General features: G+C 47.8%; 1 protein-coding gene across 2 annotated transcripts; it reads left to right on the top strand.

The window, feature by feature from the left end:
• The first annotated feature begins 1003 nt into the window (after nucleotides 1-1003).
• On the top strand, nucleotides 1004-26237 carry tm2d3 (TM2 domain containing 3). 2 transcript variants are annotated; one of them, XM_068015695.1, is made up of 6 exons: nucleotides 1004-1087; nucleotides 14545-14643; nucleotides 14893-15050; nucleotides 17428-17602; nucleotides 18336-18411; nucleotides 24840-26237. In XM_068015695.1, exons 1-6 carry the CDS (start codon nucleotides 1021-1023, stop codon nucleotides 25003-25005), a joined length of 741 nt encoding a protein of 246 aa, XP_067871796.1. In that variant the 5' UTR covers nucleotides 1004-1020; the 3' UTR covers nucleotides 25006-26237. The 2 variants fall into 2 exon arrangements, with proteins under 2 accessions (XP_067871796.1, XP_067871797.1); XM_068015696.1 differs by having other exon boundaries at nucleotides 14896-15050.
• The last annotated feature ends 975 nt before the right edge of the window (nucleotides 26238-27212 follow it).

A 27212-nucleotide genomic window follows, 5' to 3' on the forward strand; every position in this document is an offset into this window, starting at 1 on the left:
CAGATTTACTGCAGACAATTTGTGCCCAGTTATAAAAGCGAAATACTGCAGATGCTGAAAATCTGAAATAAAAACAAGAAATGCTGGAAATACTCAGCAGGTCTGGCAGCATCTGTGCAGAGAGAAGCAGAGTTAACGTTTCAGGTCTTCAGAACTGGCAAATATTAGAAATGTGAAAGGTTATAAGCAAGTAAAGTTGGGGTGGGGCAAGAGATAACAACGGAGAAGGTGTAGATAGGACAAGGTCACAGAATAGCTGACCAGAAGGTCGTGGAGCAAAGGCAAACAATATGTTAATGGTGTTGAAAGACAAAGCATTAGTACCGATAGGGTGTTAACGGACTGAATATTGAACAGCAGCAAGTGCAAACCTGAAGAAAAAATGGGTAAGCAAACTGAACAAACTAAGATAAAATAAAATAAAATAAACACAAAAAAAGAAGAAAAAATAAAAAATAACTAAAAATAAAAGTAAAATGGGGGGCCCGTCATGCTCCGAAATTATTGAACTCAATGTTCAATCCGGTAGGCTGTAGTGTGCCTAATCGGTAGATGAGATGCTGTTCCTCGAGCTTGTGTTGATGTTCACTGGAACACTGCAGCAAGCCCAGGACAGAGATGTGAGCATGAGAGCAGGGGGGAGTGTTGAAATGGAAGCAACCGGAAGCTCAGGGACATGCTTGTGGACTGAGTATTTCCAGCATTTCTTGTTTTTATTTCAGATTGTCAGCATCTGCAGTATTTAGCTTTTATTTTAATGTTTCAACTCAGTCTGTTCTGCAGGGTCACTGAGCTGAAGAACTCTGCTGCTGGACCTGCTGAGTCTGCCCTCTTATTGGCGGCTTTCTGTGGGTGTTGGCTATGATTGGCTGCCTATTCCGGCGCGGGCTGTGAACTCGTCGTTGCCGGACTGCCATTGGCTATCTGTACACTGCACGGACTGTGGTTGGCTAGCCGTCCATGTACGGGCTGCGATTGGCTAGCTGTTCCTGTGATGCCATTGGCTCCAGGTCGAGCGCGATGGCGGTGTGGAAGGTTCTGGATCGGGCCTTGGTTTTGTTGCCGTTGCTCGGGCTGCTCAGCGGTGGTGAGTGCGGCTTTGTTGGACAGGCGGGGGAGTGATAGCTGTTTGGTGTCCCGGTGAGGTAGTTGCAAGGCCGGTATCCCGGGTAATGGAGGTGGTTGACTGGATTAGAAGCAGCCGGTGTTCACACTCCGAAGAAGGGTCAGTGACCCGAAACGTTAACGTCTGCTTCTTAAACAGAAAACTCTTTCACAGATGCTGCCAGACCTGCTGAGTGGTTCCAGCATTATTTATTTTCATTTTGTTCACACACTCGGTGACTAATGGCATATCCAGCAGTTAGTCAGCTGCTGGGAGAATCATTCCCTGACAGAGGGAAACAAACTGCCGGCCTTTCCTCAGCTGCTGGGAGAATCATTCCCCGACACAGGGAAACAAACTGCCGGCCTTTCCTCAGCTGCTGGGAGAATCATTCCCTGACAGAGGGAAACAAACTGCCGGCCTTTCCTCAGCTGCTGGGAGAATCATTCCCTGACAGAGGGAAACAAACTGCCGGCCTTTCCTCAGCTGCTGGGAGAATCATTCCCTGACAGAGGGCAACAAACTGCCGGCCTATCCTCAGCTCCTGGGAGAATCATTTCCTGACAGGGGGAAACAAACTGCCGGCCTTTCCTCAGCTGCTGGGAGAATCATTCCCTGACAGAGGGCAACAAACTGCCGGCCTTTCCTCAGCTGCTGGGAGAATCATTCCCTGACAGAGGGAAACAAACTGCCGGGCTTTCCTCAGCTGCTGGGAGAATCATTCCCCGACAGAGGGAAACAAACTGCCGGCCTTTCCTCAGCTGCTGGGAGAATCATTCCCCGACAGAGGGAAACAAACTGCCGGCCTTTCCTCAGCTGCTGGGAGAATCATTCCCCGACAGAGGGAAACAAACTGCCGGCCTTTCCTCAGCTGCTGGGAGAATCATTCCCCGACAGAGGGAAACAAACTGCCGGCCTTTCCTCAGCTGCTGGGAGAATCATTCCCTGACAGAGGGAAACAAACTGCCGGCCTTTCCTCAGCTGCTGGGAGAATCATTCCCCGACAGAGGGAAACAAACTGCCGGCCTTTCCTCAGCTGCTGGGAGAATAATTTCCTGACAGGGGGAAACAAACTGCCGGCCTTTCCTCAGCTGCTGGGAGAATCATTCCCTGACAGAGGGAAACAAACTGCCGGCCTTTCCTCAGCTGCTGGGAGAATCATTCCCCGACAGAGGGAAACAAACTGCCGGCCTTTCCTCAGCTGCTGGGAGAATAATTTCCTGACAGGGGGAAACAAACTGCCGGCCTTTCCTCAGCTGCTGGGAGAATAATTTCCTGACAGGGGGAAACAAACTGCCAGCCTTTCCTCAGCTCCTGGGAGAATCGTTCCCTGACAGAGGGAAACAAACTGCCGGCCTTTCCTCAGCTGCTGGGAGAATCATTCCCTGACAGAGGGAAACAAACTGCCGGCCTTTCCTCAGCTGCTGGGAGAATCATTCCCCGACAGAGGGAAACAAACTGCCGGCCTTTCCTCAGCTGCTGGGAGAATAATTTCCTGACAGGGGGAAACAAACTGCCGGCCTTTCCTCAGCTGCTGGGAGAATCATTCCCCGACAGAGGGAAACAAACTGCCGGCCTTTCCTCAGCTGCTGGGAGAATTATTCCCCGACAGAGGGAAACAAACTGCCGGCCTATCCTCAGCTGCTGGGAGAATCATTCCCTGACAGAGGGAAACAAAGTGCCGGCCTTTCCTCAGCTCCTGGGAGAATCGTTCCCTGACAGAGGGAAACAAACTGCCGGCCTTTCCTCAGCTGCTGGGAGAATCATTTCCTGACAGAGGGAAACAAACTGCCGGCCTTTCCTCAGCTGCTGGGAGAATCATTCCCTGACAGGGCGAAACAGACTGCCGGCCTTTCCTCAGCTGCTGGGAGCATAATTCCCTGACAGAGGAACACAAACTGCCGGCCTTTCCTCAGCTGCTGGGAGAATCGTTCCCTGACAGAGGAAAACAAACTGCCGGCATTTCCTCAGCTGCTGGGAGAATCATTCCCTGACAGAGGAAAACAAACTGCCGCCATTTCCTCAGCTCCTGGGAGTATCATTGCCTGACAGGAAAACAAACTGCCGGCATCTCCTCAGTTCCTGGGAGCATCATTCCCTGACCGGGGAAACAAACTGCCCGCCTTTCCTCAGCTCCTGGGAGAATCATTCCCTGACAGAGGAAAACAAACTGCCGGCATCTCCTCAGCTCCTGGGAGCATCATTCCCTGACGGAGGAAAACAAACTGCCGGCATCTCTTCAGCTCCTGGGAGAATCATTCCCTGACAGAGGAAAACAAACTGCCGGCCTTTCCTCAGCTGCTGGGAGAATCATTCCCTGACAGAGGAAAACAAACTGCCGGCATCTCCTCAGCTCCTGGGAGAATCATTCCCTGACAGAGGAAAACTAACTGCTGGCATCTCCTCAGCTGCTGGGAGCATCATTCCCTGACAGAGGAAAACAAACTGCCGGCATCTCCTCAGCTGCTGGGAGCATCATTCCTTGACAGAGGAAAACAAACTTCCGGCCTTTCCTCAGCTCCTGGGAGCATCATTCCCTGACAGAGGAAAACTAACTGCCGGCATCTCCTCAGCTGCTGGGAGCATCATTCCTTGACAGAGGAAAACAAACTTCCGGCCTTTCCTCAGCTCCTGGGAGCATCATTCCCTGACAGAAGAAAACAAACTGCCGGCATCTCCTCAGCTCCTGGGAGAATCATTTCCTGACAGAGGGAAACAAACTTCCGGCCTTTCCTCAGCTGCTGGGAGAATCATTCCCTGACAGAGGAAAACAAAGTGCCGGCCTTTCCTCAGCTCCTGGGAGAATCGTTCCCTGACAGAGGGAAACAAACTGCCGGCCTTTCCTCAGCTGCTGGGAGAATCATTTCCTGACAGAGGGAAACAAACTGCCGGCCTTTCCTCAGCTGCTGGGAGAATCATTCCCTGACAGGGGGAAACAGACTGCCGGCCTTTCCTCAGCTGCTGGGAGCATAATTCCCTGACAGAGGAACACAAACTGCCGGCCTTTCCTCAGCTGCTGGGAGAATCGTTCCCTGACAGAGGAAAACAAACTGCCGGCATTTCCTCAGCTGCTGGGAGAATCATTCCCTGACAGAGGAAAACAAACTGCCGCCATTTCCTCAGCTCCTGGGAGTATCATTCCCTGACAGGAAAACAAACTGCCGGCATCTCCTCAGTTCCTGGGAGCATCATTCCCTGACCGGGGGAAACAAACTGCCCGCCTTTCCTCAGCTCCTGGGAGAATCATTCCCTGACAGAGGAAAACAAACTGCCGGCATCTCCTCAGCTCCTGGGAGCATCATTCCCTGACGGAGGAAAACAAACTGCCGGCATCTCTTCAGCTCCTGGGAGAATCATTCCCTGACAGAGGAAAACAAACTGCCGGCCTTTCCTCAGCTGCTGGGAGAATCATTCCCTGACAGAGGAAAACAAACTGCCGGCATCTCCTCAGCTCCTGGGAGAATCATTCCCTGACAGAGGAAAACTAACTGCTGGCATCTCCTCAGCTGCTGGGAGCATCATTCCCTGACAGAGGAAAACAAACTGCCGGCATCTCCTCAGCTGCTGGGAGCATCATTCCTTGACAGAGGAAAACAAACTTCCGGCCTTTCCTCAGCTCCTGGGAGCATCATTCCCTGACAGAGGAAAACTAACTGCCGGCATCTCCTCAGCTGCTGGGAGCATCATTCCTTGACAGAGGAAAACAAACTTCCGGCCTTTCCTCAGCTCCTGGGAGCATCATTCCCTGACAGAAGAAAACAAACTGCCGGCATCTCCTCAGCTCCTGGGAGAATCATTTCCTGACAGAGGGAAACAAACTTCCGGCCTTTCCTCAGCTGCTGGGAGAATCATTCCCTGACAGAGGGAAACAAACTGCTGGCCTTTCTTCAGCTCATGGGAGAATCATTCCCTGACAGAGGAAAACAAACTGCCGGCCTTTCTTCAGCTACTGGGAGAATCATTCCCTGACAGAGGAAAACAAACTGCCGGCCTTTCCTCAGCTCCTGGGAGAATCATTCCCTGACAGGGGGAAACAAACTGTCGACCTTTCCTCAGCTCCTGGGACAATCATTCCCCGACAGAGGAAAACAAACTGCCAGCCTTTCCTTAGCCGCTGGGAGAATCATTCCCTGACAGGGCGAAACAGACTGCCGGCCTTTCCTCAGCTGCTGGGAGCATCATTTCCTGACAGGGGGAAACAAACTGCCGGGCTTTACTCAGCTGCTGGGAGAATCATTCCCTGACAGGGGGAAACAAACTGCCGGGCTTTCCTCAGCTGCTGGGAGAATCATTCCCCGACACAGGGAAACAAACTGCCGGCCTTTCCTCAGCTGCTGGGAGAATCATTCCCTGACAGAGGGAAACAAACTGCCGGCCTTTCCTCAGCTGCTGGGAGAATCATTCCCTGACAGGGGGAAACAAACTGCCGGGCTTTCCTCAGCTGCTGGGAGAATCATTCCCTGACAGAGGGAAACAAACTGCCGGCCTTTCTTCAGCTGCTGGGAGAATCATTCCCCGACACAGGGAAACAAACTGCCGGCCTTTCCTCAGCTGCTGGGAGAATCATTCCCTGACAGACGGAAACAAACTGCTGGCCTTTCTTCAGCTCCTGGGAGAATCATTCCCTGACAGAGGGAAACAAACTGCCGGCCTTTCCTCAGCTGCTGGGAGAATCATTCCCTGACAGAGGGAAACAAACTGCCGGCCTTTCCTCAGCTGCTGGGAGAATCATTCCCTGACAGAGGGAAACAAACTGCCGGCCTTTCCTCAGCTGCTGGGAGAATCATTCCCTGACAGAGGGAAACAAACTGCTGGCCTTTCCTCAGCTGCTGGGAGAATCATTCCCTGACAGAGGGAAACAAACTGCCGGCCTTTCTTTAGCTCCTGGGAGAATCATTCCCTGACAGGAAAACAAACTGCCGGCCTTTCTTCAGCTCATGGGAGAATCATTCCCTGACAGAGGAAAACAAACTGCCGGCCTTTCTTCAGCTACTGGGAGAATCATTCCCTGACAGAGGAAAACAAACTGCCGGCCTTTCCTCAGCTCCTGGGAGAATCATTCCCTGACAGGGGGAAACAAACTGTCGACCTTTCCTCAGCTCCTGGGACAATCATTCCCCGACAGAGGAAAACAAACTGCCAGCCTTTCCTTAGCCGCTGGGAGAATCATTCCCTGACAGGGCGAAACAGACTGCCGGCCTTTCCTCAGCTGCTGGGAGCATCATTTCCTGACAGAAGAAAACAAACTGCCGGCCTTTCCTCAGCTGCTGGGAGCATCATTCCCTGACAGAGGAAAACAAACTGCAGGCCTTTCCTCAGCTGCAGGGAGCATTATTCCCTGACAGAGGAAAACAAACTGCCGGCATTTCCTCAGCTGCTGGGAGCATAATTCCCTGACAGAGGAACACAAACTGCCAGCATCTCCTCAGCTGCTGGGAGAATCGTTCCCTGACAGAGGAAAACAAACTGCCGGCATTTCCTCAGCTGCTGGGAGAATCATTCCCTGACAGAGGAAATCAAACTGCCGGCATTTCCTCAGCTCCTGGGAGTATCATTCCCTGACAGGAAAACAAACTGCCGGCATCTCCTCAGCTCCTGGGAGCATCATTCCCTGACAGGGGGAAACAAACTGCCCGCCTTTCCTCAGCTCCTGGGAGAATCATTCCCTGACAGAGGAAAACAAACTGCCGGCATCTCCTCAGCTCCTGGGAGCATCATTCCCTGACGGAGGAAAACAAACTGCCGGCATCTCTTCAGCTCCTGGGAGAATCATTCCCTGACAGAGGAAAACAAACTGCCGGCCTTTCCTCAGCTGCTGGGAGAATCATTCCCTGACAGAGGAAAACAAACTGCCGGCATCTCCTCAGCTCCTGGGAGAATCATTCCCTGACAGAGGAAAACTAACTGCTGGCATCTCCTCAGCTGCTGGGAGCATCATTCCCTGACAGAGGAAAACAAACTGCCGGCATCTCCTCAGCTGCTGGGAGCATCATTCCTTGACAGGAAAACAAACTTCCGGCCTTTCCTCAGCTCCTGGGAGCATCATTCCCTGACAGAGGAAAACTAACTGCCGGCATCTCCTCAGCTGCTGGGAGCATCATTCCTTGACAGAGGAAAACAAACTTCCGGCCTTTCCTCAGCTCCTGGGAGCATCATTCCCTGACAGAAGAAAACAAACTGCCGGCATCTCCTCAGCTCCTGGGAGAATCATTTCCTGACAGAGGAAAACAAACTTCCGGCCTTTCCTCAGCTCCTGGGAGCATCATTCCCTGACAGAAGACAACAAACTGCCGGCATCTCCTCAGCTTCTGGGAGAATCATTCCCTGACAGGAAAACAAACTGCCAGCCTTTCCTCAGCCGCTGGGAGAATCATTCCCTGACAGGAAAACAAACTGCCGGCCTTTCCTCAGCTGCTGGGAGAATCATTCCCTGACAGAGGGAAACAAACTGCCGGCCTTTCCTCAGCTGCTGGGAGAATCATTCCCTGACAGAGGGAAACAAACTGCCGGCCTTTCCTCAGCTGCTGGGAGAATAATTTCCTGACAGGGGGAAACAAACTGCCGGCCTTTCCTCAGCTGCTGGGAGAATCATTCCCCGACAGGGAAACAAACTGCCGGCCTTTCCTCAGCTGCTGGGAGAATCATTCCCTGACAGAGGGAAACAAACTGCCGGCCTTTCCTCAGCTGCTGGGAGAATCATTCCCTGACAGGGCGAAACAGACTGCCGGCCTTTCCTCAGCTGCTGGGAGCATAATTCCCTGACAGAGGAACACAAACTGCTGGCCTTTCCTCAGCTGCTGGGAGAATCGTTCCCTAACAGAGGAAAACAAACTGCCGGCATTTCCTCAGCTGCTGGGAGAATCATTCCCTGACAGAGGAAAACAAACTGCCGGCATTTCCTCAGCTCCTGGGAGTATCATTCCCTGACAGGAAAACAAACTGCCGGCATCTCCTCAGCTCCTGGGAGCATCATTCCCTGACAGGGGGAAACAAACTGCCCGCCTTTCCTCAGCTCCTGGGAGAATCATTCCCTGACAGAGGAAAACAAACTGCCGGCATCTCCTCAGCTCCTGGGAGCATCATTCCCTGACGGAGGAAAACAAACTGCCGGCATCTCTTCAGCTCCTGGGAGAATCATTCCCTGACAGAGGAAAACAAACTGCCGGCCTTTCCTCAGCTGCTGGGAGAATCATTCCCTGACAGAGGAAAACTAACTGCTGGCATCTCCTCAGCTGCTGGGAGCATCATTCCCTGACAGAGGGAAACAAACTGCCGGCATTTCCTCAGCTGCTGGGAGCATCATTCCCTGACAGAGGGCAACAAACTGCCGGCCTTTCCTCAGCTGCTGGGAGAATCATTCCCCGACAGAGGGAAACAAACTGCCGGCATTTCCTCAGCCGCTGGGAGAATCATTCCCTGACAGGAAAACAAACTGCCGGCCTTTCCTCAGCTGCTGGGAGAATCATTCCCTGACAGAGGGAAACAAACTGCCGGCCTTTCCTCAGCTGCTGGGAGAATCATTCCCTGACAGAGGGAAACAAACTGCCGGCCTTTCCTCAGCTCCTGGGAGAATCGTTCCCTGACAGAGGGAAACAAACTGCCGGCCTTTCCTCAGCTGCTGGGAGAATCATTCCCTGACAGAGGGAAACAAACTGCCGGCCTTTCCTCAGCTGCTGGGAGAATAATTTCCTGACAGGGGGAAACAAACTGCCGGCCTTTCCTCAGCTGCTGGGAGAATCATTCCCCGACAGAGGGAAACAAACTGCCGGCCTTTCCTCAGCTGCTGGGAGAATCATTCCCCGACAGAGGGAAACAAACTGCCGGCCTATCCTCAGCTGCTGGGAGAATCATTCCCTGACAGAGGGAAACAAACTGCCGGCCTTTCCTCAGCTGCTGGGAGAATAATTTCCTGACAGGGGGAAACAAACTGCCGGCCTTTCCTCAGCTGCTGGGAGAATCATTCCCTGACAGAGGGCAACAAACTGCCGGCCTTTCCTCAGCTGCTGGGAGAATCATTCCCTGACAGAGGGAAACAAACTGCCGGCCTTTCCTCAGCTGCTGGGAGAATCATTCCCTGACAGAGGGAAACAAACTGCCGGCCTTTCCTCAGCTCCTGGGAGAATCGTTCCCTGACAGAGGGAAACAAACTGCCGGCCTTTCCTCAGCTGCTGGGAGAATCATTCCCCGACAGAGGGAAACAAACTGCCGGCCTTTCCTCAGCTGCTGGGAGAATAATTTCCTGACAGGGGGAAACAAACTGCCGGCCTTTCCTCAGCTGCTGGGAGAATCATTCCCCGACAGAGGGAAACAAACTGCCGGCCTTTCCTCAGCTGCTGGGAGAATCATTCCCCGACAGAGGGAAACAAACTGCCGGCCTATCCTCAGCTGCTGGGAGAATCATTCCCTGACAGAGGGAAACAAACTGCCGGCCTTTCCTCAGCTCCTGGGAGAATCGTTCCCTGACAGAGGGAAACAAACTGCCGGCCTTTCCTCAGCTGCTGGGAGAATCATTTCCTGACAGAGGGCAACAAACTGCCGGCCTTTCCTCAGCTGCTGGGAGCATAATTCCCTGACAGAGGAACACAAACTGCCGGCCTTTCCTCAGCTGCTGGGAGAATCGTTCCCTGACAGAGGAAAACAAACTGCCGGCATTTCCTCAGCTGCTGGGAGAATCATTCCCTGACAGAGGAAAACAAACTGCCGGCATTTCCTCAGCTCCTGGGAGTATCATTCCCTGACAGGAAAACAAACTGCCGGCATCTCCTCAGCTCCTGGGAGCATCATTCCCTGACCGGGGGAAACAAACTGCCCGCCTTTCCTCAGCTCCTGGGAGAATCATTCCCTGACAGAGGAAAACAAACTGCCGGCATCTCCTCAGCTCCTGGGAGCATCATTCCCTGACGGAGGAAAACAAACTGCCGGCATCTCTTCAGCTCCTGGGAGAATCATTCCCTGACAGAGGAAAACAAACTGCCGGCCTTTCCTCAGCTGCTGGGAGAATCATTCCCTGACAGAGGAAAACAAACTGCCGGCATCTCCTCAGCTCCTGGGAGAATCATTCCCTGACAGAGGAAAACTAACTGCTGGCATCTCCTCAGCTGCTGGGAGCATCATTCCCTGACAGAGGAAAACAAACTGCCGGCATCTCCTCAGCTGCTGGGAGCATCATTCCTTGACAGAGGAAAACAGACTTCCGGCCTTTCCTCAGCTCCTGAGAGCATCATTCCCTGACAGAGGAAAACTAACTGCCGGCATCTCCTCAGCTGCTGGGAGCATCATACCTTGACAGAGGAAAACAAACTTCCGGCCTTTCCTCAGCTCCTGGGAGAATCATTCCCTGACAGGAAAACAAACTGCCGGCCTTTCTTCAGCTCATGGGAGAATCATTCCCTGACAGAGGAAAACAAACTGCCGGCCTTTCTTCAGCTACTGGGAGAATCATTCCCTGACAGAGGAAAACAAACTGCCGGCCTTTCTTCAGCTACTGGGAGAATCATTCCCTGACAGAGGAAAACAAACTGCCGGCATCTCCTCAGCTTCTGGGAGAATCATTCCCTGACAGGAAAACAAACTGCCAGCCTTTCCTCAGCCGCTGGGAGAATCATTCCCTGACAGGAAACAAACTGCCGGCCTTTCCTCAGCTGCTGGGAGAATCATTCCCTGACAGAGGGAAACAAACTGCCGGCCTTTCCTCAGCTGCTGGGAGAATCATTCCCTGACAGAGGGAAACAAACTGCCGGCCTTTCCTCAGCTGCTGGGAGAATCATTCCCTGACAGAGGGAAACAAACTGCCGGCCTTTCCTCAGCTGCTGGGAGAATAATTTCCTGACAGGGGGAAACAAACTGCCGGCCTTTCCTCAGCTGCTGGGAGAATCATTCCCCGACAGAGGGAAACAAACTGCCGGCCTTTCCTCAGCTGCTGGGAGAATCATTCCCTGACAGAGGGAAACAAACTGCCGGCCTTTCCTCAGCTGCTGGGAGAATCATTCCCTGACAGGGCGAAACAGACTGCCGGCCTTTCCTCAGCTGCTGGGAGCATAATTCCCTGACAGAGGATCACAAACTGCTGGCCTTTCCTCAGCTGCTGGGAGAATCGTTCCCTGACAGAGGAAAACAAACTGCCGGCATTTCCTCAGCTGCTGGGAGAATCATTCCCTGACAGAGGAAAACAAACTGCCGGCATTTCCTCAGCTCCTGGGAGTATCATTCCCTGACAGGAAAACAAACTGCCGGCATCTCCTCAGCTCCTGGGAGCATCATTCCCTGACAGGGGGAAACAAACTGCCCGCCTTTCCTCAGCTCCTGGGAGAATCATTCCCTGACAGAGGAAAACAAACTGCCGGCATCTCCTCAGCTCCTGGGAGCATCATTCCCTGACGGAGGAAAACAAACTGCCGGCATCTCTTCAGCTCCTGGGAGAATCATTCCCTGACAGAGGAAAACAAACTGCCGGCCTTTCCTCAGCTGCTGGGAGAATCATTCCCTGACAGAGGAAAACAAACTGCCGGCATCTCCTCAGCTCCTGGGAGAATCATTCCCTGACAGAGGAAAACTAACTGCTGGCATCTCCTCAGCTGCTGGGAGCATCATTCCCTGACAGAGGAAAACAAACTGCCGGCCTTTCCTCAGCTCCTGGGAGAATCATTCCCTGACAGGGGGAAACAAACTGTCGACCTTTCCTCAGCTCCTGGGACAATCATTCCCCGACAGAGGAAAACAAACAGCCAGCCTTTCCTTAGCCGCTGGGAGAATCATTCCCTGACAGGGCGAAACAGACTGCCGGCCTTTCCTCAGCTGCTGGGAGCATCATTTCCTGACAGAGGAAAACAAACTGCAGGCCTTTCCTCAGCTGCAGGGAGGATTATTCCCTGACAGAGGAAAACAAACTGCCGGCATTTCCTCAGCTGCTGGGAGCATAATTCCCTGACAGAGGAACACAAACTGCCGGCATTTCCTCAGCTGCTGGGAGAATCATTCCCTGACAGAGGAAAACAAACTGCCGGCATTTCCTCAGCTCCTGGGAGTATCATTCCCTGACAGGAAAACAAACTGCCGGCATCTCCTCAGCTCCTGGGAGCATCATTCCCTGACAGGGGGAAACAAACTGCCCGCCTTTCCTCAGCTGCTGGGAGAATCATTCCCTGACAGAGGAAAACAAACTGCCGGCATCTCCTCAGCTCCTGGGAGCATCGTTCCCTGACAGAGGGAAACAAACTGCCGGCATCTCCTCAGCTCCTGGGAGCATCATTCCCTGACAGAGGAAAACAAACTGCCGGCATCTCCTCAGCTCCTGGGAGAACCATTCCCTGACAGAGGAAAACAAACTGCCGGCATCTCCTCAGCTCCTGGGAGAATCATTCCCTGACAGAGGAAAACAAACTGCCGGCATATCCTCAGCTGCTGGGAGAATCATTCCCTGACAGAGGAAAACAAACTGCCGGCATTTCCTCAGCTCCTGGGAGTATCATTCCCTGACAGGAAAACAAACTGCCGGCATCTCCTCAGCTCCTGGGAGCATCATTCCCTGACAGGGGGAAACAAACTGCCCGCCTTTCCTCAGCTCCTGGGAGAATCATTGCCTGACAGAGGAAAACAAACTGCCGGCATCTCCTCAGCTCCTGGGAGCATCATTCCCTGACGGAGGAAAACAAACTGCCGGCATCTCTTCAGCTCCTGGCAGAATCATTCCCTGACAGAGGAAAACAAACTGCCGGCCTTTCCTCAGCTGCTGGGAGAATCATTCCCTGACAGAGGAAAACAAACTGCCGGCATCTCCTCAGCTCCTGGGAGAATCATTCCCTGACAGAGGAAAACTAACTGCTGGCATCTCCTCAGCTACTGGGAGCATCATTCCCTGACAGAGGAAAACAAACTGCCGGCCTTTCCTCAGCTCCTGGGAGAATCATTCCCTGACAGGGGGAAACAAACTGTCGACCTTTCCTCAGCTCCTGGGACAATCATTCCCCGACAGAGGAAAACAAACAGCCAGCCTTTCCTTAGCCGCTGGGAGAATCATTCCCTGACAGGGCGAAACAGACTGCCGGCCTTTCCTCAGCTGCTGGGAGCATCATTTCCTGACAGAGGAAAACAAACTGCAGGCCTTTCCTCAGCTGCAGGGAGGATTATTCCCTGACAGAGGAAAACAAACTGCCGGCATTTCCTCAGCTGCTGGGAGCATAATTCCCTGACAGAGGAACACAAACTGCCAGCATCTCCTCAGCTGCTGGGAGAATCGTTCCCTGACAGAGGAAAACAAACTGCCGGCATTTCCTCAGCTGCTGGGAGAATCATTCCCTGACAGAGGAAAACAAACTGCCGGCATTTCCTCAGCTCCTGGGAGTATCATTCCCTGACAGGAAAACAAACTGCCGGCATCTCCTCAGCTCCTGGGAGCATCATTCCCTGACAGGGGGAAACAAACTGCCCGCCTTTCCTCAGCTGCTGGGAGAATCATTCCCTGACAGAGGAAAACAAACTGCCGGCATCTCCTCAGCTCCTGGGAGCATCGTTCCCTGACAGAGGGAAACAAACTGCCGGCATCTCCTCATCTCCTGGGAGCATCATTCCCTGACAGAGGAAAACAAACTGCCGGCATCTCCTCAGCTCCTGGGAGAACCATTCCCTGACAGAGGAAAACAAACTGCCGGCATCTCCTCCGCTCCTGGGAGCATCATTCCCTGACAGAGGAAAACAAACTGCTGGCATCTCCTCAGCTCCTGGGAGAATCATTCCCTGACAGAGGAAAACAAACTGCCGGCATATCCTCAGCTCCTGGGAGAATCATTCCCTGACAGAGGAAAACAAACTGCCGGCATCTCCTCAGCTCCTGGGAGCATCGTTCCCTGACAGAGGAAAACAAACTGCCGGCATCTCCTCAGCTCCTGGGAGCATCGTTCCCTGACAGAGGTAAACAAACTGCCGGCATCTCTTCAGCTGCTGGGAGCATCGTTGCCTGACAGAAGAAAACAAACTGCCGGCATCTCCTCAGCTGCTGGGAGAATCATTCCCTGACAGAGGAAAACAAACTGCCGGCATTTCCTCAGCTGCTGGGAGCATCGTTCCCTGACAGGAAAACAAACTGCCGGCATCTCCTCAGCTCCTGGGAGAATCATTCCCTGACAGAGGGAAACAAACTGCCGGCATTTCCTTTGCTCCTGGGAGCATCATTCCCTGACAGAGGAAAACAAACTGCCGGCATCTCCTCAGCTCCTGGGAGCATCATTCCCTGACAGGGGAAACAAACTGCCGGCCTTTCCTCGTGTCTGTATCTCATCACAAGTTTCCTCCTGCCCCTTTACCCCGGCTCCTCTAATATTTGATGGATGTTGTCTGACCTGCTGAGTTTATTTAACTACTAGATGTTGGAACGCATGGCCTGTTTTCTGAAATGATGCTGGTATTTTGGTCAGCTTAAACAAAGTGTAAATGTTTTCCAACAGATTCCCTGAGCACCAAGGAATCTGACGGGATGCTGCTACCCAAAGATGCTGTGTTTCCATCCAACAGCCTTGGCGCCACCGCTGCTCACCTGGCACACTGTAAGGAAATATAGAACACAAAAATAACTTTTATCATCTTTATTCTTGTTCTATGGTTAAATTTGTTAACATAGATTCACTCCAAGGAATATTATTGCGATATAAGAACATAACAGCATAAGAAATAGGAGCAGGAGTCGGCCATTCGGCCCATCAAGCCAGTCAATAAGATCATGGTTGATGTATGTCTAAATGTAAGATGTAGCTTACCTTTGATGATTCTATGTAAATCTGCCTGTGACTTTCTAGCAGTAACCACGGAACTGCCTTACCTGTCGAACTGCCCCAGTGCTGGACTGTGCAGCAAATTGCCCTCCGTTTGTGTGAATTGTACACTGCATTGGAACTGCACCTATGGAAAGGAGGCTTCATTCAACTGTACAGTCAAGCCAGGTGTACAGTGCAAAGTAAGTCAACCTTTTGTTCAAAGTGTCGGGATTGTGAGCAGCATAAATCTTAAAATTTTTGCCCTGCCTTTAGTTTTGTTTACTTTAATAAGTTGTTAAAATAGCCTATAATATAGCATATTTAATATAGTAAATATTATATGGTGCTTCATACAGGAGAAACAGACAATGAGTAGTAGAAGAATTAGGGGAGATGACAGTAAGAGAGAAAAGATAGGTATTTGAACCTAGGGAGAGCAGCAGCAATGTACAAGGCTCCAAAGGGTAGGGCAGAGAAGGCTGGAGGATCTGCTGTCACTGGTGGAATAAAGGGGGGTTGGCAGGGGGTGCACAGGAGGGCAGTCAGTGGATAGAGGGATGTGACATTGGATATGATCCCTTTCCAGTTGTAGATTTGCTCAACCATTCCCTCACCACCACCTTTGATGATATTGTCCTCAGAAAAACTACTATTGTTTCCCATCACAGTCAGTTCCCCCCTGGTATGGCACTCATCTTTGCTCCCTCAGGTCTGAGGGGTACAGTTTCTGCCAAACAATTGGTTTACCCATCTATCCATCACCACATCTAGCACTACTGGGCTTCACTTTCCTCTGTCAAAACCACATGGTGCTCTAGAATCATCTGGGAAACCAAAGATAACCCCTGACTTTATTTCACTGCAACCAATCATAGCCTTAAATCCCTCCCCCAAACATGATTTCTTCATTATCGAGACTGGAACCCATTCAACTGCTTTGGCTCCTTTCTGCGTCTTGCCTTGCTTACTAGGAAACCCTGCCCTGGTCCTCTGCCCTGCCTTTGTCATGAACAGCATGTTGCTCCCATGCCCTTGCCGAACTCCGCTTGTCCACAAGACTAACTTGTTCCCTTTTAATGGTTTCTCTCCTGAGCTGCAAGCTGATGTTATTGATGGTGATGATGCAGGGCTGCAGCTGTTCAATCTTAAATTCATTCTCTTGGGGAATGGGAAGCTAGTGGAGATCAGTCAGCTGGACTGAAGGTTGTCAGAAACAATATAACTGGCTGAGTTTTGTGTAGATTGTAGGTGCAAGTTTGGAAATGGCCAAAGTATGGATTGGAGTTTTGGGGATGGTGAGGGCAGATGTGGGTGATATTGTACAAATAATAGTAGTAGAAGTCCTCAAGGCGGCCAACATCCCCAGCATATACACCCTACTGAGCCAGCGGCGCTTGAGATGGCTTGGCCATGTGTGCTGCACAGAAGATGGCAGGATCCCCAAGGATGCATTGTACAGCGAGCTAGTCACTGGTATCAGACCCACCGGCCGTCCATGTCTCCGCTTTAAAGACGTCTGCAAACGTGACATGAAGTCCTGTGACGTTGACTGCAAGTCGTGGGAGTCAGTTGTCAGTGATCACCAGAGCTGGCGGACAGCCATAAAGGCGGGCTAAAGAGTGGCGAGTTGAAGAGACTTAGCAGTTGGCAGGAAAAAGACAGGAGTGCAAGGAGAGCCAACAGTGAAACAGCCCCGACAACCAATTTTATCTGCAGTGCCTGTGGAAGTGTCTGTCACTCCAGAATTGGTCTTTATAGCCACGCCAGGCGCTGCTTCACAAAGCACTGACCACCTCCAGGCGCTTACCCATTGTCTCTCGAGACAAGGAGGCCAAAGAAGAAAAGAATATTAGTCATCATGATGGGTAGGACATCATTTATTTTTGCTGTATTCCAACCTCAGTGATGGCCTGTGTTGTGAGACTAGGAAATACTTTTGAGAGCAACTTCCTAAATGTTCCTGTCTGACTAATGAATAGCCTATTTTTAATTAATGTTTCATTATTCAATTTATTTCTATTATTCATTTTTTAGTTTAGAATTTAAACATTTTCAAAAACATCTTCTGTCTGCCTTTTCCTGAGGACCATACTCACCTGGCTGAGCACAGATAACTTGCTCCAAAGCATCTGCCATCCTGTTGCTGGCCACTGATAGATGCATGAGCCAACCAGCCATGTCATCCTCTTGGAGGAAGTACATGCTAATGATTTTCCCCAATTTTCTCTCTCATCTTGCTAGGATAGAGTTTCATGGGCATCAGTGACACCTCACGCACCCCGCTCTTAGTACTTTACCTAAGTGGCTGTTCTTCATCTGTGAATCCAGTGGGTTGGAACAATTCATGACCTCGGGGAGGGGGGGGTGGCACCATAACTGAAGGGCTGATGGATAGGGGCCAGGACTGCGACTCCTTCATAGTCCAATTGGTGAGGTAAATTTTCACAGCTGCTGTGGCTGAGATCAGCTAATTTTGCACGTACCAGGAATGAAACCTGAGACTTCATAGGCTCCTTATACAATCAGTCACTTCTCACCCCTTGTTTGTGTTTCTTTATCTTGCTGTTTCACATTTAGGATGAAAATAAGATGGACCAGAAAACTTTTCAAATTACAATGATCTGTCGGTTCTGTTGGCAACTGCCGCCCACTGAGTACCAGTGCAAAGAAACCACCAAGTGCAAAACAGTGCAGTGCCCGCGGGAATATTTTATTTCCAACTGCACGGCACTGGAGCATGTGCATTGTCTTGGTAAGTGGCCTTTTAGAGAGAGCTGGTGCTGTGAGTGTGTCAGAAAGAGATATGGAGAGAAAGATCAAACTGTTGCAGTTCTTTCAAATGAAAAAGTTAATTTCTGCTGATAATTGGCTGTGTAATAACCAACTAGAAACAGTGGAAGTCCAAAGAGACTTGGGCAGGGGTTGGGTGGGGGGTGGGGTCCATGCACATGGATCATTAAAATATCACAGACAGGTACAGAAGACAGTTGGAAAGATGAATGGAATGCTGAGTTTTATATTCATACAGCTAGAATATAAAGGGTCAGAAATCATGTTACAGCTGTACAAAGCTCTAGTTAGACCAATCTGGATCAGGCCCCTCTGATTCCCTCAGCTGTCAAAATCAATGCTAACCTTATCAGTGCAGCTCTTGATGAGATCAATTAACTCAGCATAGATTAGCGATCAAAGCTGAGCCGACTTGTTGGTCCAGTGATCCCATGATGTGGTACACTTATTCGCTAGGTCAACGGAGCTGTAGTGTGTGAGTTTTGTACAAGTGGATCTGAGCCAACCTCTTGATGTTGAGGAGATTTGACAATGAACTAAAACTTGACGGTATATTTGTATGACTGTTATTCTATAGTTAGCTTGTTCCATTTGTGATTGATTTTCAACCACACTGGCACAGGCTACCCTGATATAAATGAATTGTAAACTCTCTGAGTCTCAGATTAAATTCTGATTTTTATATTATTCCTTAGGCAATCGTACATTTCAAAAGAAGATGTATTGCAATTGGACAGGGGGTTACAAGTGGTCAACTGCATTGGCTCTGAGGTGAGAATGTGTGGTAATATGTATTGTTTCTTGGCTGAGACTCCTATCTAAAGAACTTTTGTTTTTAACCTTTTCCCTGCTCTGTCAATAGCTGACAGGCCAATGGGTGACCCATTCATCATCCAGGATGGTACCAAAAGACCTGTCTTTACAAGAATGAGACTGCCGTTTACACTCTATAGCTTATAGAGAGTTTCACCCCCACTAAGATACAAACATATGAATTAGCAACAGAAGTAGGCCACTCGGGCCCTTTAAGCCTGCTCTGCCATTCAACAAGATCATGGCTGATCTGATTGTAACCTCAACTCCACATTCCTGCCTACCCATCATAACCTTTCACCCACTTGCTTGTCATGGATCTATTTACCTCTGCCTTTAAAAATATTCAAAGACTCAGCTTCCACCACCTTTTGAGGAAGAGAGTTCCAAAGACTCCCAACCCTCAGAGAAAAAATTTCTTCTCTTCTCTATCTTAAATGGGTGACCACTTATTTTTAAACAGTGATCCCTAGTTCTAGATTCTCCCACAAGAGGAACCATCCTTTCCACATCCACCCTGTCAAGACCCTTCAGGATCTTATATGTTTCAATCAAGTCGTCTGTTACTCTTCCAAACTCCAACGGATATAAGTCTAGCTTGTCTAACCTTTTCTCATAAGACAACCTGCCCATTCCAGGTGTTAACCTAGTAAACCTTCTCTGAACTGCTTCCAACGCATTTATATTCTTCTTTAAATAAGGAGAGCAATATTATGCACAGTACTCCAGATGTGGTCTCACCAATGCCCTGTATAACTGAAGCATAGCCTCCCTACTTTTGCATTCAATTCCCTTTGCAATAAATGATAACATTCTATTAGCTTTCCTAATTACTTGCTGTACCTACATACTTTTGTGATTCATGCACTAGGGCACCCAGATCCCTCTGCATCTCAGAGCTCTGCAATCACCATTTAGATAATATGCTTTTTTATTTTTCCTGCCAAAATGGATAATTTCACATTTTCCCACATTATACTCCATTTGCCAGATCTTTGCCCACTCACTTAACCTATCTGTATCCCTTTGTAGCCTCTGCCCCTCCCTCCCATTCCCCCCCTGCCTCCCATTCCCCCCCTGTTGTGGTCACAGGCGACAAGTAATAGCTATTATGGCTGTGATGTCAGGTGCAGTGAGTGATATTGGTTGTTGAGCTCAGTATACTTGCTGAATCTAGTGCCAGCTATATGAGTTATTTCTGGCATTGGTGCAGATCCCTGTAATAGAAATCATTGTATTGGTGTCATTTATGATGTTACGTCCAGTCTTGCCACTGGACTTTCCAAGATCCAGAAATGGTTTAGAAGCACTGCACAGTGAATTCATAAGAACAGGAGGAGGCCATTCAGCCTTCTAAATCTGTTTTACCATTCACTTAAATCATTGTTGATCTGTATCTTAACTCCATCTACCTGCCTTGGTGCTGTAACCCATAGTACACTTGCCCAACAAAAATATATTAATCTGTTTTAAAATGTTCAGTTGTCCTCAACAGCTTTTTTGGGGACTGTTCCAGTTTTGCATTACCTTCTATGAAAAAGTGCTTCCTGACATCACCTCTGCCCTGCCTAGCTCTAACTTAAAGGTTTTGCCTCCTTGTTGTGGACTCTTCCACCAGAGAGGAGAGTTTCTCTCTTTACCCTATCAAATCCTTTAATCATCTGAAATGCCTCAATTAGATCACCCCTTTTCTAAATTCAAAGGAATGCAAGCCTAATCTATGCAACCTGTCCTCATAATTTAACACCTTTAGCTCTGATATCATTTTAGTGAATCTGCGCTGCACCGCTGCCAAAGTCAGTATATCCTTTTGAGGTGCAGTGCCCAGAACTGAATGGAGTTCTTCAGATGGCGTCTAACCCGAGCTCTCTACAGCTGCAACATAATTTCTGTCGCTTTGTGTTCCTGTCCCCTTGAGTGAAAGGTCAACACTCCATTGGCTTTTTAAAAATTATTTGTACCTGACCACTAGCTTTGTGATTACTGTACTTGGATTCCTAAACACACTCTACTTATTCACAGTTCCTTGTTTCTCCTCATTTAGAAAATACTTTGATCTGTCGTAATGACCCTGTGGAATTTTCTGCTCCCATCTACACTATTGTGCCAAATAACTTAGTGTTGTCAACAAACTTGGATATAAGGTTCTCTGTTCCTTCATCCAAGTTATATATGAATATAGTGAAAAGCTTGAGGCCCCAATACAGAATTCTGGGAGACACCACTAGTCACATCCTGCCAATTGCAGTACATATCCGTCTCCAATCTCCTAACCATTTCCCTATCCAAGCCTATAGGATGCTTCCAATTCCATGTGCAGTAATTTTTAACAGTCTGTTATTTGGAACTTTGTTGATTGCCTTCGGAAAAAAAAATTCTTAGTCAAATTTTATAATTAGGGTGGGACATTATTTCTAGGGGATACTGAGAAATAATCCTTCAGGTTATCGTGATGTGCTGAGTTCCTTCCACCACAATGAACTAAAATAGTTCCAATAGTCTCCAGCAACTGAATGAAATACTTCTCTTTCGTGGCCAATCTGTGTCTTAATTCCACCTATCTGCCTTGGTTCCTGTAAGGTCTAGCCTAGAATGCCTTTATGCTGTTATTGGCTAGGTATCCCAGCATGTTTTTTCAACAGGCTAAGAAGTCTTTGATTAGATCTAGCAAGTTATCAGTGTCCTACAATAGCCCAACTGGTCCGACGAGGTATAAAACAGTAGAAGTTGTCACTGGACCACTCGAGCTCAAGGATTATGCTTTGTGAGTGAGTCAGCTTGTTAACTCTGTGACTGATATGTGTTCTTTTATATTTGCTATTAATAAAATATACTCGCTATACACGACATTGGCTTGGTCTCCTTCAAATCTCTTGCATTTTGTAACTCTTCCTTCACAGTTTTGCCCACTCAATCTATCAATGACCCTTAGAAACTTTCTGCTCCCATCTACACTGTTTACTGTGTCACCTAACTTGGCAAAATTAGCAAACTTGGATATCAGGTTCTCTATTCCTTCATCTAAGTCATATATAAATATAGTGAAAAGTTGAGGTCCCAGTGATCCTTGAGGGACTCCACTATTTACAAATTGCCACTTTTAGTACATGCCCATTATCCCTTCTTGGTCTCCTCCCTCCTAACCGATTCCCTATCCAAACCAATGGAGTGCCTTCAATGTCATGTGCTTTCATTTTTAAGTCTGTTATTTGGAACCTTGTTGAATGCCTTCTGGATAGGCAATCACTTATGTACCACGTCATTTACCTCTTCAAAAAATACAATTAGGTTTGTTAGATATTACTTGCAAATCATTTGAAAAGTGTTTTTGAAATGTATGATTGGATACTGCCTGTATTTGAGAGAGGAATGTGGTTCATGTTTGGTTAAAGAAATGTTATTAAAAAGTTCATGCATTTTGACAAGCTTCTGGGCTTGATGGAATATTTAGTGCTAACTGGTGGAGTATGCTCTTTGTACGCTGTTACCAACAAATGAAAGAGGAAAAGGTACAATTCATGTAACCCACTGCTGGGGTGGGGGTGAAAACAAGAACCTATGAATGTGGTGCAATAAACATTTTCTCACTGAGCAGCCAGCATTTTAACGCTGGTGACTTGTTGCAGTATCATGAATGTACATTTTAATTGAACCCATGACTTTCCTGTTGGGTTAATCACGGCGTGTGACTCACCACTTCAGAAAGTTTTTTCTGTCCAGGGTTTGGTTTGCATTAGGCTACATGATAATGCTTAAAAATTAAGTATGATTTACATCCAGAATCCGGTTACAGGCAACTGACTTTATTCTTTCCAAATTACAGATCCCTTGAAATTCCCTTGACATTTGCATTTATCGCAGGCTGTTAATTGCTTGTGAGTTGGTGCACTTAGCTAATTTGGATTTAGAGAGCCCTTCTGGACCTCATCTCAAATTGCTTAGAGACCTGCAGAGATTTTGGGTGGAGCATGTTGTTGGCAGCATGTACAATTCTCCAAAGTAAAACCCCTGGAATGTCTGCCAATGTTCATGGGTTGTAACAGAACTGATTTTTTGCAACCAGCTTTTTAAAACATTCATTCTCTAGATGTTGTTGTCACTGGCAAGACCAGCATTTATTTCCCATCCCTAATTACTCTTGAGAAGGTGGTGGCGGTGAGCCAGCTTCTTGAACTGTTGCAGTCTGTGTAGTGAAGGTACTCCCCAGTGAATTTGGCGAGGGAGTTCCAGGATTTTGACTCAGCGATGACGAAGCTATGTGCTGTAGTACAAAATGTGGTTCTCAACCTGAGTAGCATCAACTCTGTTTTATGTGCATCTTACCCAATGGCTATAATGTACATTTTTTCTAACAAAATGAGGAATAGTAGAGTAGGACCAGTGCACGGAAAGGTGACTTATTACAGCTGGAGGATTACTAGGTACAACTACATTTATATAGTGCTTTTAATGTAGAAGTATGTCCCAAGGTGCCTCACAGAAGTGTAATCCAACAAAAATCAACACTCAAAAGAAAGCTGTTAAGAGGGATGAGTAAAAATTTGGTCAGATTTCAAGGAGGGATTTGAAAGGAAGAGGGGAAGCTCGAGACACAAAGATGTTTGGGGAGGTAACTCCGAAGCATAGGGCTTAAATGGCTGAAGGCAGTGATGGGGCAAAGGAAATAAAGGGTGTACATCAGGTCAGAGCTGAAGAAACGCAGAGATCTCTGAGGGTTGTAGGAGGTTACAGTGATAGGGAAGGGCGATATATAGATGGATTTGAACTCAGTTTTTGAAATTCAAGATGTTGGTGAACTGGGAGCACGGGTGATGGGTGAATGGGACTTGGTGCAAGTTAGGATATGGGCAGCAGAATGTTGGATTAATGGAATTTATTGGAGGATGGGTGGCTGACCACTGGAGAACATAAGAAATAGGACTAGTAGGCTATTTGGCCTTTCGAGCCTGATCTTCCAACCCAATTCCAACTTTACCCCATTATTCCCATTTCCCTTAGTACCCAAAAATCTATCAACGTCAGTCTTGAATATACTCAACAACTAACCATTCACAGTGCTCTGGAGTAGAGAATTCCAAAGATTCACAACCCTTTGAGTAAAGAAATTTCTCCTCGTATCAGTCCTCAATGACGGACTCCTTATTCTGAAACTGACCCCATGTTCCAGATTCCCCAGTCAGGGGAAAGATTTTCTGAGTGTTTACTCTGTCAAGCCCTTAAAGAATTTTGTCTATTTCAGTTAGATCACCACTTATTCTTCTAGAATCCAGGGAATATAGGCCTGTTCTACTCAATCTCTCCCCATAGGACAATCCCCTTAGAGCATTGAAATAATCAGGTCTAGAGGTGACAAAAGCGTGGATGACTATTTCAGTAGAAGATGGGACAAGTTGGAGGTGGATATGTTGCCTTTGTGATGAAGATGACGTGGAGTCGGAAGTTCAAATCAAAGTCAAGTAGAATGCTAAGATTGTAAACTGGTTGGTTCTACCTGAGACAGTAGTTGGGGAAGGGGATCAAATCAGTGGTTTGAAGTGGGTTTGTTTCTTTGCAGTAAAAACCAGAAAATACTGGAAATTCTTGGCAGCATCTGTGGAGAGAGAGTGTTAACATTTTGGGTCAATGTTTGTTCAGACAAAATGTCATTGACCTGAAATGTTAACTCTGTTTTTCTCCCCACAGATGCTGCCTGACCTAAGTATTTCCAGCATCTGTAATATTTTGCAGGTGCATTAATTTTTTTTGCAGCATTGGGGCAGGGGCGGTTTTATGAACACAAGGTATTTCAGCCAATTTGTATTTTATTTAAAGTTTATGTTGGTGCTGTGATCCTTGTGTAGCAGTATTCCATAATTCTATATACAGCAACAAACCATCCTTTACTTTGCTGCAGTTAGAGTCCTTTGGTTCTGTAACATGATTATAGGAGGGATGGATTTTGTTTCCATTGAAGTACATAACTTCCATGAGAATTGATACTTTGATCCTCTATGGGGTGTAGTCTGACCCTGCAAACTTAGCGATTGTGTGTGTGGAACCTATACAGCAAGTGTTGGAAAATATTAAAATGCAGGACAAACCTGACTCTGATCATGCAGTGTTCATTCAAATGTTTCTTCCAGCAGGGGTCACTGGACAGTGATTAATAGCAGGAACTCTGGCTGATTTGCCTCCTCTCTAATCCTAGAACACTGAGACCAGACATTGAGCCCGAGACCACCCTCTCAGGCTCAATATCACGTGGAAGTGCTTTTACTCACTGAGCTGAAGGAAAATCAAAGATTATTTTTGTTTGCCAGCCAGTGCAATGATAGGGAGAAAATCCAGGTCTCCTTTGCTCATTGACTAACATTTCCTCCTTAATGAAAGTTTTAATTTGATTTCAGCATCACATTGGGAGGGTTCGGAGCTGACCGCTTCTATTTGGGCCAATGGAAGGAAGGTCTTGGCAAACTCTTCAGCTTCGGAGGGCTTGGAATATGGACCTTGATAGATGTGCTGCTCATTGGGATTGGGTACGTTGGGCCTGCAGACGGTTCTCTCTACATCTGAGCTGCACAAGAAGCCTCGCTTTGTGACTGTACTGAACTATACAGGTGACAGTGCCATAAGGAATTATGGAATAGCAGGTGCTGATATTTGGGAAAGTCTGCTGCTGATATGCAGTGTATCTGTACTGGGATCATTTTGCCTTTCTTTACCAAGGTGAGGATTTGTATGGACAATTCAACCAGAGGCAGTGGCGTCTTGTCGCGTTTAGGTTTTGCTGGCCAACAGTGGTGCTAATGATCATTGAAGTGACCAGTGAAGGCATTCTTGGGACACTGTTCAGGTGTTTTGTTTTTTTCTACTGATCGAGTCCTTTTTTTTTGGAAGACTGCAGACTATTTGCTGAAAGGGCATGGACCCAATACATGCCTGAAAAACTGAATAAAAGTAATGAACTTGCCCAGCACTGGGATTTGATAAAACAGGAATTCCTTTGACTTCAACAGTACTGGAAAAAAAATTGAAGTTAATCAAGTGGGCTTCTTAACCTAGCAAGTTGGGAGTAGTGCTGGGTCATGTTTTATGAAAGCACAGCAACTTCTGATATGTCATAGAAACTTGCAGTGGGGTTTGAAGGGGTGGTGTACCTTGGGCCTCCATTACAGTTCAGTGTATATGTGGTGACCTGTGATATAAATGCATGTGAGTGACACAGGCTCAGTCCAGCCTGCACCAGTTATCTGCTCCTACAGCTGTTAAGTGCCCCTGTCAGCTCCCTGTTGGCCAGCAAGAGTACAATTAGCAGAAGCCTGGAATAAAGAGAACTTGTGTGGCTTGGGAAGATCAGGAAAGGAGTGATGGGAGGGTAACAGTCTTTATTAGAAGCACCTACTGTAATGATGCACCTTTTATATAAAGTGACCAAGCATCAGAATAAATCTCTAGTCTCAGACAAGATTGCAGCAGACTAAACTGCAATCTGATTTGGAAGCAGCATATTTGTCTTGTCTTCAGTATGGACTGTGGAGTGGTGTAGGGAAATGCAGGCAGGAGGGGAAAGGGATAAATTTCAACAAGCTCCAGCCTGATAGAAAGATGGTTTGAAATATCTGCAGCTATTTAAAAAGTAGTAGCAAAATTAAGGTGAATTCTTATTTATACACCTTTTTCTTTCAATATAGCTGGTCTAAGCTTTAGGCAGTTTGACTGCTGGATTGATAGCTGAAGTACTATCAATCTTTACTGTATAACATGTAAAAATAAACATTGATCTACATTAGCCATAATTTGAACAAGTCTCCTTTTGATTCATAATAAACTTGATAGTTAATATGCCACTTACCATGAAATGGTCTTTATTGAATATTCCTGAAATGTAGTATTGACTTTTAAGTTGTGTACCAATGTTCCAGCTCTCTGGAATTCATAAAACCCATTTCAGCTACATTTTACCTTTAGGATAAAGTCTGGCACAAGTTAAAACCACTTATACTGCATTCCAGATCATAACTGGCTGTAGATTTTTTTTCTCCTGCCATCTGATTCTTTTGCTAGATACCTCAAATCTATAAAATCAGTAAATGAGTGGCTGCAGCTGAAAAGACAGGTTTCCAGATTATTGTGGATAGCTGGGCTGATACACTGGGTTCTGATGCCTCTGGTTCTTGCTCAGAATAACTTTGCCTGATGTTTCATTTTTAACACAACCATTGCGCTAAATGGGATAGAGTCAGAACAGAACTTGCAGCTCAAAACTGGGAATCCATGATGCACAATGGGCATTGTATTCAATCACAATCTAATCTAATGACCTGGCATATCCCTCACTACCATTATCAGCAAGCTAGGAGATCAATCCTACTTCAAATGAGGAATGCAGGCCAGGAACAGCACTAGGCACACCTAAAAATGTGGTGTCAACCTGGTTAAGCTGCAACACAGGCCTGCAAGTGATCCTGCAACATCCAGTTGTGAATGGTGGAGGACAATTAAACTACTAACTAGAGGAAGCTGCACAAACATCCCCATCGCTAGGGGAAACCTAGTACATCAGTACAAGGCCAGAAGTGCCGATTGGATGATCCATCTCTGCATCCTCCTGATGTCTCCACCATTGATGTCAGTCTTCAGCCAATTCAATTGACTGTCACGAAACAGCTGAAGGTGTGGGATACAGCAAAAGCTATTGGTCCCAATATCATGGCAGTAGGACTGAAGACTTATGCTCCAGAACTAGCTATGACCCTAGACAGCTGTTCCAGTACAGCTAC

The sequence above is a fragment of the Heterodontus francisci genome, chromosome 35, assembly GCF_036365525.1.
Source record: "Heterodontus francisci isolate sHetFra1 chromosome 35, sHetFra1.hap1, whole genome shotgun sequence".
Taxonomy (NCBI): Eukaryota; Metazoa; Chordata; class Chondrichthyes; order Heterodontiformes; family Heterodontidae; genus Heterodontus; species Heterodontus francisci.

Bases quoted from the DNA above. Each gene is read 5' to 3' on its own strand.
- tm2d3 (XM_068015695.1), top strand. From the start codon at position 1,021: ATGGCGGTGTGGAAGGTTCTGGATCGGGCCTTGGTTTTGTTGCCGTTG. The intron at 17,603-18,335 runs GTAAGTGGCCTT...ATTATTCCTTAG, and splicing joins GGAGCATGTGCATTGTCTTG to GCAATCGTACATTTCAAAAG. The intron at 18,412-24,839 runs GTGAGAATGTGT...ATTTGATTTCAG, and splicing joins TCAACTGCATTGGCTCTGAG to CATCACATTGGGAGGGTTCG.